Source organism: Saccostrea echinata, unplaced genomic scaffold (assembly GCF_033153115.1).
Source record: "Saccostrea echinata isolate AGI-Se365-2 ecotype Australia unplaced genomic scaffold, CSIRO_AGI_Sech_v1 ptg000030l, whole genome shotgun sequence".
NCBI lineage: Eukaryota > Metazoa > Mollusca > Bivalvia > Ostreida > Ostreidae > Saccostrea > Saccostrea echinata.
In genome coordinates this window covers 22,667,644-22,683,805 of record NW_026889779.1, presented here as the reverse complement: position 1 = coordinate 22,683,805, position 16,162 = coordinate 22,667,644, and the positions used below count along the sequence as shown (strand labels likewise).

General features: G+C 33.0%; 1 protein-coding gene across 1 annotated transcript; it reads right to left on the bottom strand.

Annotated features, from left to right (window-relative positions):
- Positions 1 to 4,957: 4,957 nt before the first annotated feature.
- LOC133196067 (uncharacterized) lies at positions 4,958 to 11,891 on the bottom strand. The gene is made up of 10 exons (XM_061332013.1): positions 11,874 to 11,891; positions 11,177 to 11,486; positions 11,042 to 11,089; positions 10,679 to 10,890; positions 10,331 to 10,420; positions 9,900 to 10,245; positions 7,863 to 8,045; positions 7,310 to 7,432; positions 5,602 to 5,749; positions 4,958 to 5,249 (listed from the first exon to the last, which is right to left on the bottom strand). Exons 1-10 carry the CDS (start codon positions 11,889 to 11,891, stop codon positions 4,958 to 4,960), a joined length of 1,770 nt encoding a protein of 589 aa, XP_061187997.1.
- Positions 11,892 to 16,162: the final 4,271 nt, after the last annotated feature.

Here is a 16,162-nt window from a genome sequence, read left to right as displayed (position 1 = left end):
TAGCGATCCATTTAAAAGAAAATCTTTGGTTACTATACGTCTATGAAACTGGCGCATTTCTTCATGTCTATAGCAATCTCGTATTACAATGATCAGTCTTCCGTCAGTAGAAAACACTGAAAATTCTCATGTTTGAAATGCTTGCAAGGCATGTAAAATGACGACAAACACATTCTATAATATGGTACATTAATGACATTCGTAAAAAAAAATATATTAAGAATTAACGTGGAGTTGCTGTCTAATCTGTACACTGATTTGCTTCAAAAGATGTTCAAGTCATTCGCTAAATTGGTTAATTATATATACAATTTTTTTTACACGAATATAGATAACCGATTTTAATAACAAGAAATGGGGGCAATTTTTCGCTCTGTGGCTTTCTGTAAGTTACTATATAACAGATGACGAGTAGTCTCCTGTATCGTTGCTGAGCAAAAGTTTTCATCACTCGCTTCTCAAGCAAAACACAACATACACTGTGACACAATTTAATTGGCATTCTTTTTCCCAGGCAATAATCTACTAATAATATCATGAATATAATGAACAATACTCACGAAAGAAAGTATACATGTGCAAAGAACAAATTGCAATAAAAAGAAATTCATAAAAAATGTCAAAATTTTGAAGAATGACGTATATATATTTTTGAAAAAACACTGAACAGGAAGCAGACGTTGAAATATGTAAAATTATTATTTTCATTTCCAAGGGAAAAAGTTAAATTTTCAAAATTATTTTATGTAAGATTGGATACCTACCGGTATAACGAAATACACATACTTTAACATTCTAAACATTTCTTATAACGTTGTATCTGCTAATCAGGATTTGAACTATATATTCAGAGCAATTACGCGATGAGTACATGACTTAAGTACTATATATGCGCTGATCGAATACAGCTGTATATTAAAAATAATTTGCCTATATACGGACAGAAACGTTCCACCTTAGGTTCCAATGAAATAATTTTTTTTACAAGTTTCTAAAACAGCACCTTTCTAGGTTTAGTTCTGGCATAATCCATTTTACTTACAATGTGTCTATGAATTGAAAATATATTAAAAGTAAAAGGAACCTACCGGTAAAATAACTAAAAGCAAAACACGATTAAATTACTTTTTTAAACCCCCTTCCTCCTTTTGATAACCTGAAATTACCTTTCGATATTTCTTTCCTCATAAGATAAAATTCAAATTTCACATGAACATACTTAAAATAGGGAACGTGATCTTATTTATTGTCTATCCTGTAGATATTTTAAACGACTGAAACATCAAGAAAGACACATGGAAATAAATAGTTTTTGTAGGTTTATGTCTGTAAAACTGTGTGGATTAAGGACACTTCATTATGTTTGGCAAAATATTAAAGGATTTACAAGAAAATTTGCATAGGGAAGTGTTATGTAATAACTATCAGTAATGTTCTTTATAGCCATCTGACTGGTAAATCTGTACTCATGAAGAGGTTACTACGTATTTCCTTGTCAGAAAAAAAAAACCCGATTATTTTCTGGTCCTGTCGGAATCCTGACCAAACTAAAACATTCAATTCGCCTTTTCAATTGCTTCACATTCCCGCACAGATAGGAGAGGTTTAATAAAAAAACCACTTGTTGGATATTGTTAAAGTTTGAGTTAAGTTGTACTTTTTGATAATGATGAAAGACTGACTGTGATAACCGTTAGAATATAGCTGTACATTGTATGTGTACTGCACTGGGTTTGATTCTAGAGTAATGTCTCGATTCATTAATTTTGACCAAAAAGATAAAAATTCTTTTTTAAAATTAATATTAAATGTAATAATATCTTACTCCAAATCTCATGTGTAAAAAACGAAAAGATTTAGCCTATCTTTCTAAACTTTAGAAAAGCAACATATCAAAAACTAAACTGATTTTATGCCTTTTTCTTTTATACTGAAATATTTAACGTAATACAGTTTTTTTTTTTTTTTTTTTTTTTTTTTTTTTTGCTTTGTGTATATTTCGATAGAAAAAAAAAACTACTCGCATTCAAGTATATTTTTCCCTTTTACCCCAATATGGCAATTTCGAGAATTACAAAATAAAAAACCTCAGATCTCTTGATAAAAATGGAAATTAAGCTAAGCAAACTCTAGCTTGGCAAAATCTACATCCCTAGACATATTTGGAATCAAACAATGAGTAAATATAAGGACCTCACCAATTAAATGCAAATATGAATAGATAGATTGATTATATGTTGATTTACGTTCCATTCGAGAACTTTTTCACTCATATAGAGAATTCACCATATACCGGTGAAGGGCTTTAAATTTACACCTTAACTCGGCACTCAGGGCCATTGAGCAGTGAGAGTTCTTTATCGTGCCAACGCCTTCCATTCTCAAAAATTTCAAGGAACTTTACAAAAATTCGAAATCACAAAATTTTACTAAAATCAATCACATTAAAACGTACGTCGACTTTTCAACAGTTTATACACCATTCCCAACGATAAATTGAAGTCCAGGCTTTTTGAAATCGTTGACAGCTGCTTTTTCAATACAAATGGAACTCGTAACTTTACTTACCTTGTCATTGGTCAATTGCAAAAACATTTCGTTAAAAAACACTCTGAGTGTACACACAAGTACTCTGAAGTTGAAAAGATGCTTGAGTTTCTGAATGACAATAACTGTGAAGTTTTTAAAGATAGGTCTACCAACAGTCTTTCAAAATTCCCATGGGTACTAATTGCATCCCATTAAATTAGCAGATTTATATGAAGAGAATTCATCCAAAATCTTATACATGAGAAGAAGAAAACACTTGCTGTTGCCTTCAACTCGACATTTTGATATATCGACGACGGATCATCAATAAACAACAGCTACTGTTGACCACTGAAATAAAAGATACACACATCTGTTTCATATTTGGATATTTTACAAGAAAAAGAAGTTAATGGTAACCTTACAACAAAGCCTTATGATAAACGTGATGACTTCAACTTTTCAATCGTCAACTTCCCTTACTTTTGTAGCAATATACCCTTATCACCTGCATATGAGGTTTATGTCTCTCAGTTGATTCGATACGCAAGAGCATGCTCTACGTACATGTACGAACAATTACTAAAACGAGACAAGCTATTGAAAAACAATTTGAAGAAACAAGAATATCAACGGTCTCGTTTAAAGTCATCATTTCGCAAGTAATAAGGTCGGTACAATGACCTTGTCAGCAAATACAATTTTTTATTAAGTCAAATACTGACTGATATTTTTCACACCAATTGTTAAGCCATTATTTACACTCTGAATTGTCTACGGATTTTCCCGTTTTCTCCCGATCATGACAAGGAGTACACGGTGGGTGTGACCGGCCGGCATGCGATGCTCACGCCTCCAGGTGGCACCTGATCCCACCTCTGATGTTTTAGAGGTCCGTGTTTGCTCTGCTCCTGATTTGTATTTTTTGAATGGACTTATGAGCTTAAATACTGTTGGTTATCTTGTAGAAATATACCTTGGATATTTTACTTGATGAACATCTGGCAAATAGAACTATTTTTAATCATCTCTATATATACAGATATATATAGTTGAATATAGAATTTTTAGGCCTTTGATTTTATACTGTATTTGATTATGGAATGTTCCTTCTACCTGATCAATAGATAGGGCTCACAGGGTGTGACCGGTCAACAGGGGATTCTTACTCCTCCTAGGCACCTGATCACACCTCTGAAATTTCCAGGGGTCCGTGTTTTATGCCCTCTTTACAGATTTGTACTGTTTTAAATTATAATTTTTTTTTTTTTTAGATCGATCACTGTTCCTTATCTTCACGGTGCGAACACTCGTGAAAATATCCACATCTCATGTCTCACGAGTGAATAAAACCCATATCCAACTACAAAAGATTGAATTCTCGGGGTTTCCTTTTGACACTGTCCATTTGTAAAGCAATGTCGTGGGTTTCCTTTTGACACTGTCCATTTGTAAAGCAATGTCGTGGGTTTCCTTTTGACACTGTCCTTTTGTAAAGCAATGTCGTAGGCAGGCACACCTAAACAATTGTGAAGTTGAAAATTAAACAATTTAAAGAAACTTTGATTTGTTCGAGTCAAAATGATTTATTTACTCACATTGCTCTCTACAATGGGCATTTTCTTAAAAGGGCTTGGATCCAAATGTGAGGTTAACATTTTCTAATATTTTCAGTGTAATAGCATGTCTTATTGGTTCTGATTAGAGCATTTCACACCGAAAATTAGAATTTTTTTTATCCGAGAATTATTAAAACTACGAATTTCGGGACGCCTTTGATTGACATGCATCCTTGCAATTTCACTAGGTAATTGTGAATATTTAAGAAAAGTAAAGAATTCTTTTGTATTAATGAACAACATCAAAAGTATTATCCATAATATTCAGAGTAAAAGCATATGAAAGCATACTTGTACTGTCAGTAAGTGGCTAGTGATGTGTGCAGAGTAAATAAATTGAACACACCCATTAAAACGTAAATATTAACAATAAGAGAGCTCGTATCCATGTTTACAAACACAGATGTGTGACCTGATGTTATCAAACATCCCCTTGTCAATGAATTTTAAGAATTTTCATGCAAGTTTAATTTATTAAACCGAAGTTATTATTTTTTTAATCAAAAATAGAAATTTAAAGTTGTAATCAAAACGGCAATGCAATTCTGTGACCAGACCCCTTTAATAACACTCTTCGCGAAGGGGACTGGAATCGCAATTTTTGCCATCATTTTTTTTCACTTGAGAAAATATCACTTCTGATATTTTTACTGTAAAGATTATAGCTTTTATTCTTCAAGGAATAAATTACAGTATTTTACAGTTGAAAATGTAATAAAATTTCAAAAATTACAACGACAAATGTGTACTTAAGTTGTTGATATCACTTTGGTCTCTTTATAAATCGGTTAGTTTTTAAATTAGTTTTTTCAGCCGAATACACTAACACTTGAGATTGACGTATCCCTTGTGTAGAAGCAGTAATGGACTTTGTGGTATTGATTACAATCCTCATCGTACGGTTGACATGTGTTGTAATAATAACTTCTTGCACATGTGCAGCTGTTGTATCTCGAGTTCTCTGCATAAGGATACTTAATCCACTCATCAGTAGAGCGCATGCCCAACACTTTTTGACATTTCTTTGTCCTATGCTCAGGGTAAAGGTAGAATGATTCTTGATGGGGTAAAATTATTGGCTTGTCAACATTTCCGTCACTTCTAAAATAACAATACGAAAATACTCATGAATAAAAAAAAGTCTAAAATAACAATACGAAGATACGCATGAATAAAAAAAAAACTGTTTCATTGCTGCATCAGTATCACTAATGAAAAGTCGTTTATTCGAATTCCAGTTCAGTATACTGCTTCATGTTGTAAATTTCCACCATGAAAATTAAATATTAATAACAAAACAGAGGAAAATAAAATCTAGTTTTCGAGTTAACCATCGGGTTAGAATTCTCAGAACTCTCAGAATTTTTTTTCGGATTTGATTAGGGTAATTTTCAGAATCTTAATAATAAAAAAAAATATTTTATATAAATATCATATCAAAACATTATACTACCTGCAGCAGTAATACATTTTGTAGGACTGTCCAGATGTTGCTTCAAGTTTTGGTATGTTTCCGGAGAACTCAAGTGACTGGTCGTAGGTAGTAGACAGGTACTGCTCTCTTGGGTAAAGACTATAAGTAATGGTTACGCTAGAAAAACCTGTCAATCAGAAAGAATTATAAGATTTATGGTAGAACACAACAACTGTGCACGGAATTAGTCTTAACTCATGACTTCTCAAACACGACAAATAAATAAATAAAATATCTATAATGTCAATATGAATGAACGTTCTGAAGAAAAAATATGAACGACATTTGTTTGTCATATTCCGCAAAAAAAAAAAAAATAAAAATAAATAAATGAATAAATAAATTAAAAAAAAAAATTAAATTAAATTAAATAAAAAAAAAAAATGAGGACATTTGACATAAGAAACATTCGGGATTTTACATTTTGAATGTGTTCATTTGAATTATTTTATTTAAGTATAATTAACTGTCAAATGATCAAATGTAAGCTTTGTTTCTTTTACAGCTATATATGCTGATGAGCTGATAATTAGTTAAATATAAAAGTAGTCTTCAATCCAATCTCTGTGCATAATCTTGAAATTAAAGTTCACATATAATGTCATTTAACGATTCTATTAATTTTTCCTTCTTTGAAGCTTTTGACAAGACCTTTCCTTCCGTACCAATACTTTTAATCTCAAAACCTTGATCTTGTAGTATGACCTACTTTTGAAAAACTTTAACCTTGACCCTATTTTCTGAATGATTGGTGTTAGGGCTTACGTATTTCACACGAGTATTTATTGTGACAAGACCTTTCTTTGGGTACCAACATTTTTTAACTCTTTACCTTGACCTTGGAGTTTGACCTACATTTAAAAACTTTAACTTGACCTTGAGCTGGCCCTCAGTGTTTCACAAACACATCTTGTTTTTTTTTTTTAAATTTATTTCTCTTTCTCTCTGTCTCTCTCTACAATGTATGTGTAAGTTGTGATTTTGATCCCAAGACAGGGGTACTCTGAAAATAGCCTACTGTATTAAGTTCTCAAAATTATTCCTCAGATCCTAACCTATCGAAATTTATTTCGAGGAAGGCCTGCCCTGAAGGACTTCTAGGTCAATGCATGTTTATGCAAAAGGTTGTGCTTAAACGGGGAAGTGCTGTTTTGGTCATTTTTGAGGGTTAATTTTCAAATTGCAAATAATTTCCTGAAATTACCAGTTCAAAATCCAAAATTGAAATATTTAGACATATATACTATAGAAAATAACTAATAAACATTGATTTTCAGATGTGACTTTTTTAGGAAAATTGTTCTATCCTATACGTTAATTCTTTTGAAATTCAGAATACATCTTTTTTCTAAAATTTGAATCATACATTTTTTCTAAGAGATCTTAAACACTGTTAAAGTGTAGAATGTTTATCATGCATGGATTTACCATTGATAAATCTATGTACGTGGGATGATCAACATTAATGTCACAACTGCTATAAAATCTTTAATAATTGAAAATTTTGATTATTTATTTTTACATACTTATACCACTATATAATTTGACTTGTGCTTTATAATTTCATTTAGATATATGCAATACTTTATCAAATACTTTATACTTTGATCCTGAAGCATGAACCTTCCTTACAAAGTACTACATGTAGTATGAAAATTTGGCAAAATGGTGAAATGGACAACCCTACCTGATGGACAATTGTTTGATACTTGAGCGATGCAGTAAGATCCCCGAGGCCATGGATTGGAGGAATCACCAGATGAAGTTAAACCGCAGTAGAACATGTTGAGGATTGTTGCGTTATGTAGTCCTGTACAAAAAAGGTGGAATTAATCTCTTTATGCTTTAATTAAATCTATGGTATCATTTCTGGGAATTACAAAGGCAATGCTCCTGCAAAAGAGAGTTCTAGTTCTTGATTTTTTTCTATCAGCAATGATTTGATAACTTCAATGATATTTTATATTTTCGGTAAAGTTATCACGAGCATTGCATTCCAAGAAATAATATATTTATTACATATCTGTGACGTAATGTTTAATATTCATCATATTTTTTTTTTCAAAAACGAATTCCTGTAAATTAAGACTCATCAATATTACTTGAATATTGACAATATATACAATGAGACTTGAGAGAATTAATCATGTAAATGACGCACGCTGTACATGCATATGGTAGCAGCATTTGTAATTACTCTAAAATTAAGATATGTTTATTAATCAAGGATTGTTTGTTACCTTTCAGATGAATTTCATTCTGATAATGAAAGGTATTGTTTGGGAATGAATCGATGCGAGTCGAAAGTTGGTGGGTGAGATTTCCTACTCTCCATGAACCACTATCCTTGGGACAACCGCCAACAGGTTCTGGAAGTGCGAATGGCGGAGACGGCCAGAAAACCGGATATTCCGGACTAGAATCTAAGATACGGATTCAAAATTATTATGATAGCTGTTGTAAATCAAAATGTTTTGAGTTTACTAACCTTTCTAATTTTTTTATCTTATACTTTCAGCTAGTTTAAGGCATATGCAACCGTGAAAGTATCACCATCAAAGCCACCCATTACTTTGTTCAGTCAGTCGGATCGAGTTTATTTTTCTCTTTGTTCGAAATAACCAAGACTTGTTTTCCAAACAAATCCAGAGATGATTAATTCTTCGGTTATTGAAAGGAAGGCCGTCACGGTAGCTCATTCGGTAGAGAGCTCGCTCCGTGATCGGAAGGTCGTGTGTTCGAATCACTGCCGCGATTGACCTAAGTCGATAAGAAATAGGTAGCAACTGTTCCTTCGCCAAGCGCTCGGCACTTTGAAGTGAGAGTTGCGGGTCCTTCGGAGGGAACCTTAAAAACCGAGGCCCCGTGTCACAGTAGGTTTTGGCACGATAAAGAACCCTCCCTGTTCAATGGCTTGAGTGCCAAGTAACGGTCTAAATTTGAAGCCCTTCATCGGTATATGGTGATGTCTCTACATGAGTAGAAAATTCTCGAACAAACATAAAATCAATCAATTAATCAATATTGAAAGGAAGTGCTGATTGTATTATTATTTTTGTGGTACTGTTCTGACTTTATTCTTTAAAGCAACTTACAACCGATTCGAAATACTGAAAGATATTACTTATCTTAAGCTTTCATATAGAGAAATAAAAGCTTAGCAAGAATTATGAATAAATGGAAAGGCCATTAGGTAAAGAACACCAAAACGACATAGAAAAAGTTAAAATCTTACAAAAATTTTAAACTCACACAGAAATAAAAAACTTTGCACAAATAATATTGTGATTTACCAAGTTAACATTAAGGGTGCAACGATAAACCGTTTGACGGTATATCGCGGTATATTTTTCCACGGTTCAATTCACGATACGCTAAACTGATACCGCGGTTCGGTTCAATCGGTCCAGAATTATCCGAATCGTCCGTTTTGTTTCCTTTTTTACAATTTCAAAATGGCTCCCGCGCAAAACCACGTGAGGTCGCCGATAAGGCATTAACGGAAGTTAAACTCATCTCCACCATCTTACAGACCTCAGATTTAACACGGAGAAGGACTGAATGTGGTTATAAGTTAAGATGTTAAGACAAATGATAAACCCTTTAGATCTAAACGTATTCTTTGGTAATACACGATATTTCATCAACTGTGCATTTCGATGAAAATTCACTGTCTTGTTGACTAAAACGTGTTAACACGAGAAATATGACAAATGGTTTTCTACGTAAATAAAATGGATAAAAGAATGAATGTCTTCCTTTTTCATTCCAATTTAAAAGGAAGATTATTAGGAAAGGTCCCGTAGTCCCCTGTAAATGTTCATCATTGGTTTGGAAAATTGTCAAAACTCAAAGATCTACCTAACAATCCAATTCAAGTTAACAAAATTTTATTTTAATTATTATTAAAAAAATATGAACATTTTATATAACCCTGTCAAGTTAAACAAAAAAATATGATGACAAACTTGAAAGACTTTTTTAACCTTGTCATGTATCGTGATACGTATCGTATCGTGAACTGAATACCGTGATACGTATCGTATCGTGAGGTTAGTGTATCGTTGCACCCCTAGTTAACATGCACTGGTCAATAATCAAGGACTGCATAAAGACGGAAAAAAAGAGGGATCCAAAAGGGTATTTTTTCTTACAAAATATCACGGTATTATTACCAACTAATGACATTCATTATCGATTTGTTTATATTTGAATTATTTACTTCAAAACAATTACTCTGTCAAATGAGTCAATTCTAAATATGAACAGAAAATAACCTTTTGCTGGCGGTGCATTCAGAAATTCTGCATACAGACTCAGAGCTTTCTGAATATTTTGTTGTTTCTCGGGTAGCAAACTATCGAAACCGGATGTACAAAGTTGCTTATGCACTATGTCCTTTGGCAGCTGCCAATAATCTATGTCCAACAGCTTGTCTATGCTTATAACCTTATATTTGATTGGTTCGCTGACTTGCTCACTGCCCTTCGACATAGACGAAATGGTGATCATCTTTGAGGCAAAGGATTCAAGGGAGGTTGAATTATCTAGGAATGTTTTAGACAAGGCGATTGAAGACTTGTGTTTTCTTGAAGAACCTGTCGGTACTAGTAAGTCTGGATTCTGAGTACGTATAAAAGACATTGATTTATTTAAAGTATATTAACTGTAGTAAATTACTAGTTGTATTTTATGGGTGGGAACTTACAGTTTTTATTAGAGCTTCTACAATGTCTTTTACTGCTATCCTCTTCCTTGTTCTGTTCTCCCAACCAATCTCCACTTCCATGACAACATGCTAGAAAGAATAGCAAGAAGCTGAAGTTTCCAGAGACTCAACCCTTTCTTGATTTACTTTACAATGTCAGATTTCTCCCCTTACCCGGTCTTGATAAAGGATACAAGACGGGTGTGACTGATCGGCAGAGGATGATATAACCATTTATCATGTTTTCAGAAGTTCGTGTTTGCTCTGCTTGCAGTTTGTATTGTTTCATTGAACTATTGATCATTATTATATACTGTTCGTTTTCACATTTCATGAAAATACACTCACTGTTCCCCAATCCTCCAGGAAGTTCATGTAGGTCTGCTGGTCATAAGTTCTGGGAAGTGAACAAACAGTTGCTGCAAACTCGTCTCCAATGTCGAACTTACGACTGTGTGCTAAACTTGTCATAAACCTAGATCTACCTTTGTTGCAGAGCCTGACTTCGTCAATATAAAAAAAGCTTCCCTGGTGAGTATCCGAGCTGATGAATCGAAAGCCTACAATACACATAGATAAATAGAAAATTATCTTTGAGTTGAATATCCTTGTCCATTGTTTGATATATATATTAGATAAGCAAGTTAGGTGTACTTTTTAAGGTAAAAAGAAAGACAATTCACTTATTTGTTTGATAACAACAATATTTACCTTCGCTTAAAGAGAATGCATGGTTGGTTATATTCTCTGTTGTATTCCCTGCAATAAATATATTTTCGTATATACAAGAGAGCTCGAGATGGTCACTGTCTTATAAAAATAGTAAAATAATCTAGCTGCTGTTACCGATACCTATCAGATCATGCAGAAGTCTGGTTTGGTAGGACTTCGTGTTGTAAAACACCTCCTTATATTGTGTGGGAAAACACAGAGAATACTCATGGTAGGAGAGTTCACGTGGAGAATCAGGCGGATCCAACTTAAGAATCTGACGCGTCATCAAGAGCCCCGGATCCTTTCCCGCGTTTATATGGCTATCACCGTCAGGATTTCCTCTCAGGAGGTTGTATCCCATCCCCACAAACAGAGCAGCCGGGGGAATCGTCCCAGAAACGTAGTGAATGAGTGTCATACAGAAGCATGTTATCATAGTAAACTGAAACGAAAAGACATCAATAATTCATAAATCGTCTAAGAATAGACACGAACAAGGATGGCGGATATAAAAGTAAGAAACAGAAAAAAGGAAAATGAATTGTAAAATTTTCATTCGCCCTTAATAATTATTTGTTACCTGTCTGGGAGGTAAAACTTAATTATTCGAGGAATATATTTTCCTTGAAGTAGCTAAAAAACCTATTGACCATTTCCAAGGGTTTTAATACTAGTTTTTTTTTTCTTTACTTCAGGATCATAAACTTTATTTCCGATTTCACCATTTTATTCTTACAAATTATGGTACATTATAATTACAACTTGAATGGGATTATTATTTTATGTATGTACAATGTGTTTATACAGATAAACATATAAAGCGCCTTACCATTTCTGAAACTTTCATGCCGCTCTACACACCTTATATAGAGATAAAGCAATGAAAGTTCAAGATTAAGGATTGTCATTTTCCGAAAACAGCAAAGATCTTCATATTCTGAAAAATGTTAGAGTTTCTTAAATAATTTTTTTTCAGTTTTTCTTTCTTTTTTTTTAAATACACCCCTATGCTTCTTTATGAAAATATGCATTCTCATTTTTTTCTGTTTAGAAAGCTAATGCACGTTGGCAATTGAAATATGCCTGCTGATTTATCTGAAGATAATCAACTGAATTGGACATATTTAATTTCAACTTACATTGTCCACTCTGATCTGTTGATTTTATTCGTGTTCAGATATATACTAATGCATTTTGTCAACAGTTGCTTCCTTGATTATCGTCTATAGTCAACTAATAAATATCAGAAAGAAATGGTGGAGAGTGAAATCACAAAATCAGTCATCTATGTATTTTTATCTTTGAAGAAATATTTACAAAATATTTTTGAAGAAAGTGTCATTCTGACATACTGTTACATTTACACCCAAAGGGAAGCTACTCCAACGGTTCTGAAGAGATATTACAATAAAAATATACATCACTCAGTCAAATTTATTTAAATATCTATCTGGTATTTCATTTTATTCTTATTAATTTTAAGTGTGACTTATATTGGAAGCTAGTTGAAGCTACTTATGTACATTAGAAAAAATAAACCCGATAGATACATGCAACATTCTTTGGCTGGAACAGTTTTATATATGCAAATCTTGCATTCAAAAATAAAATCTCGTCACCCTAGCTAACGGAAACATGACACATTTCTTTTCTTCCTATCTAATATGCTACAAATAAAGGTAATCGGTTGATACCGAATATCAAAATCATGATATATACAAAATCTGAGTGCATGTGTAACAATTAAACACGGGTATCCATCCTGAGTAAAAATGTTTTACACTGTACTACAAAGTAATAATCCACACCTAACAGAAAATATTCTGGATACTTCGTGTAAAGATTAATTATTGCTATCAGATAATGTTCCAAATCATTAGATAAGAAGCTATGATAAGAAACTATATACCTGAATCATGATTCATATTTGAGTACCTTTGTATACAACACTGTGTCAGGTTAAATGTAAAAGTCTACAAGACATTCCCGTGTTATCACAGTTTCATTCCCATAGAAAATTTTGAAACTGCGTAAAATCTAACTTCATATGAATTTAATTTTACTTATCACCCTGAACCACTTCATTTAAATGTTTGATTACGGACTTGTATTTTTTCCAGGTCGTGTTTGGCATTAGTAACTGATCAAGAGATTCGACCCAGCATGATGTTCGGTGACAAAAATTAAACTTAACCTAGAGCTTATATTATTCATCCATTGGCACACAACAGATTATGCACATAATTATTTATTATTTGACATAACCATGTAAAAATTTGAAAGAAAACATGACGTTAATGACCATACAAGCTCTTTTTTTCTATTTTAATTAGCTACATGTATGTACATAGTTGGGTGGGGGGGGGGGCGACATGGTTAGCTTTTAATGCTAACGTTGCTTGCAGTAATAAAGAAAAAAAATTAAAACGTTAGATTTTTCTTCACTTTCTACAAGATAAATTTAAAGACCAGAGACAGATTCTTCAATAAAAAAGGGGCTCGGAAATTTTTATATCTTGTGATTGGTCATGTACAAAATTACTCAGTTAAAACATTCTGATCCACATGCTAGTCATCTGAAGCTGATATTAAGGGGATGCTGGAGTTCCTCACTGACAATATCTATATATGTACGTGTGACCTTTGGAGACCAACTATTGGAACTCCGATGGGCATTTAGTGTGCCCCTTTATTAGCCGAACTGTTTGATATTCTTATGAAGCAGAAATTATTTTTAGAAAACTTTTTATTACAAGAACAATTTTTTTCCTGTGGCCTTCAATTCGACATTTATATATATATATCAACGGAGTTTTATCTACAGTAAAAATAATTGTTTTCGTTCGTATGTCCATTGAACTCGAAATAAAAGACACCATTTGTTTCATATTTGAGTCTAACTGACTATTGGCGTAAATGGGCAACTAACAACTAAATTGTATGACAAGAATCTAACGGAACAACCTCAATTTTTCCGTCGCCAGCTTCCCTTTTTACATAGTATTCCACTATCACCGGACCTACAAATGTTGTATATGTCTCCCAACGGACTTGGTACGCAAGAGCATGCTTTGTGGACGATCAATTTTTGAACTGAGGCATGCTACTGACAAATATGTTGATTTTATAGGACTTTCACAACCCCGTTTAAATGCAGCAAATTTCATAAAAATTTAAAAATTAAAGTTTGACAAATTTTATGATTAGTTATAATGACCTCTTTTGCAAGTACAACCAACCTTTGGGTGTTTTTTGACCAACGCGTTTCATGAATACCAACTGTTAGACTTGTGGACAAGGGACTGCTTACTCATCCTAGGCACGTAATCCTATAAGTCTTGTAATTACAGGGGTCCATTCAAAATATGTATTGTTTAAAGGATTGTGAGTTGTATTGTTTAAAGGATTCTGAGTTGTGTTGTTTAAAGCATTCGGAGATCGATCACCGTTCCTTATTTTCACTTTTTTCTTCATAAAGAAAGAAAAACGTGACGAAAATTGCTCTGAAATTGTAAGGTATTAGTATCATCCAAATCGTATTAAATTCGGATCTTTTGCCTGATCCTAATTTTGATATGTCGTTTTTTAGCGTGATTTCAAATCAGGGAGCGGATCAAATATCTGTGTGAATGAGATCGTTATCTTCCTCATTTAAAGAAGTGCGTTTCTCGTAGTTTGAACTGTTTTAGTTTTATCATCAATGTTCACCTAATGAAATATCTTTCTGAAATGAATACCTACATTCTAGCTGCAGTTTTAGCTCTAAAACATGTAAATTTGTTATATATCCGGGCGTTTTACTGAAGAAACGCCACGCTGTGTTATCGAGTTGATAAATCATGTACTTAATTAAATGCCATTCTAAAAGGTATTCAAGGGAAAGAAATGGCAGGATAAACCGTGAATGATTACTAGTAAGACTTTCAGAGTCACGATTTATCTCCCTTTAAATGTTCAGCTTTTGTTGAGTAGGTGTGTGTAGAAATTGACAAATTGACATTGAAAAACGTAAAACATGGCCGCTCTCAATGTTATCAGCAACCCGTAAATTCTTCAGAAGACGAAATAAGGATAACAGTCCGATTGGGAAGATTTACGACAAAATGGTTCTTTGGATTTCTAGAATAAACATATCGGACAATTAGGCTGTTGAAATTGAACTTTACTTGATTTAGGGCCAACTTGTAACTTTATTAGAGCTATTTATAATAAGTTTGCAAAACTTCCTGCGATTATACGTCTCAAATTCCGTACAGACCTTGCAAAAATGGTGCAATATTCCGCTATAAAAAGAAAATTGGTGCTTGTAAATCAATTCTGTTTTTCCTGTCGAAGCAGTTGGGGTTCTTTAAGGACAAATAACAAACACAAGACTTACTTGCAGTTACAGAGTGGCTTGACCAAGACACAAAACTATTTAAATCTCAAAAAGTACATCAGTCAGTATGCGCTGTTTTACATTCATAGTGTAAATTGACGTAATATATTAAATATTTCAACAGTAGAAAAATTTAAGAAAACGCTTAAAGATCAAATATAATATTACATGTATTTACGTATAGTTTTATTACAATTGTTACTGTCATACGAACTATGCACAAATTTATGACATTGCGATCCAAGAGAGACTGACGGAAATACAAAAAAGAAGGTAAAAATAGCTAAACTTTCTTTTAAAAAAACTGAAAAGAAACTTGGTCATGCTTATTGCAACGATTTACATAATAGGATGAAAGGAAAGAGAAGACAGTGTCAATATTTTACAAAGCAAATATTGTAAGTAAATTGACACTTGGAAGAATATCACACGCATACATGGGTTGTCTCTAGTTCTCAAACAACGTAGTAACAAACAAAGGATTACAGTTCTACCGAACCTCTCACTGCAATGTTTAACTGACACTTAGGTAGGTAATATTGACATAAAAACAACTCGGCAAATCTTCACACTTCTCTATGTGTTTTTTGTGTTTGCTCTCAAACACTTCCGAAGGTCCGAAAAGGCGACCAAATGATGGAATCGGCCATTATATTACCAATAATCTCAGGGGTTTACTTTGTTTTCAAAGTCTTTTTTAGAAATGGCTCTTGAAAATCTAATATTGCGAACTGAGTGGC

Excerpts from the sequence above, each read along its gene's own strand:
- LOC133196067 (XM_061332013.1), bottom strand. Across the intron at positions 8,046-9,899 it reads GAATGCACCGCCAGCAAAAG|ATTCTAGTCCGGAATATCCG; the intron begins GTTATTTTCTGT and ends TCCGTATCTTAG. Across the intron at positions 7,433-7,862 it reads GAATGAAATTCATCTGAAAG|GACTACATAACGCAACAATC; the intron begins GTAACAAACAAT and ends TTTTTTGTACAG.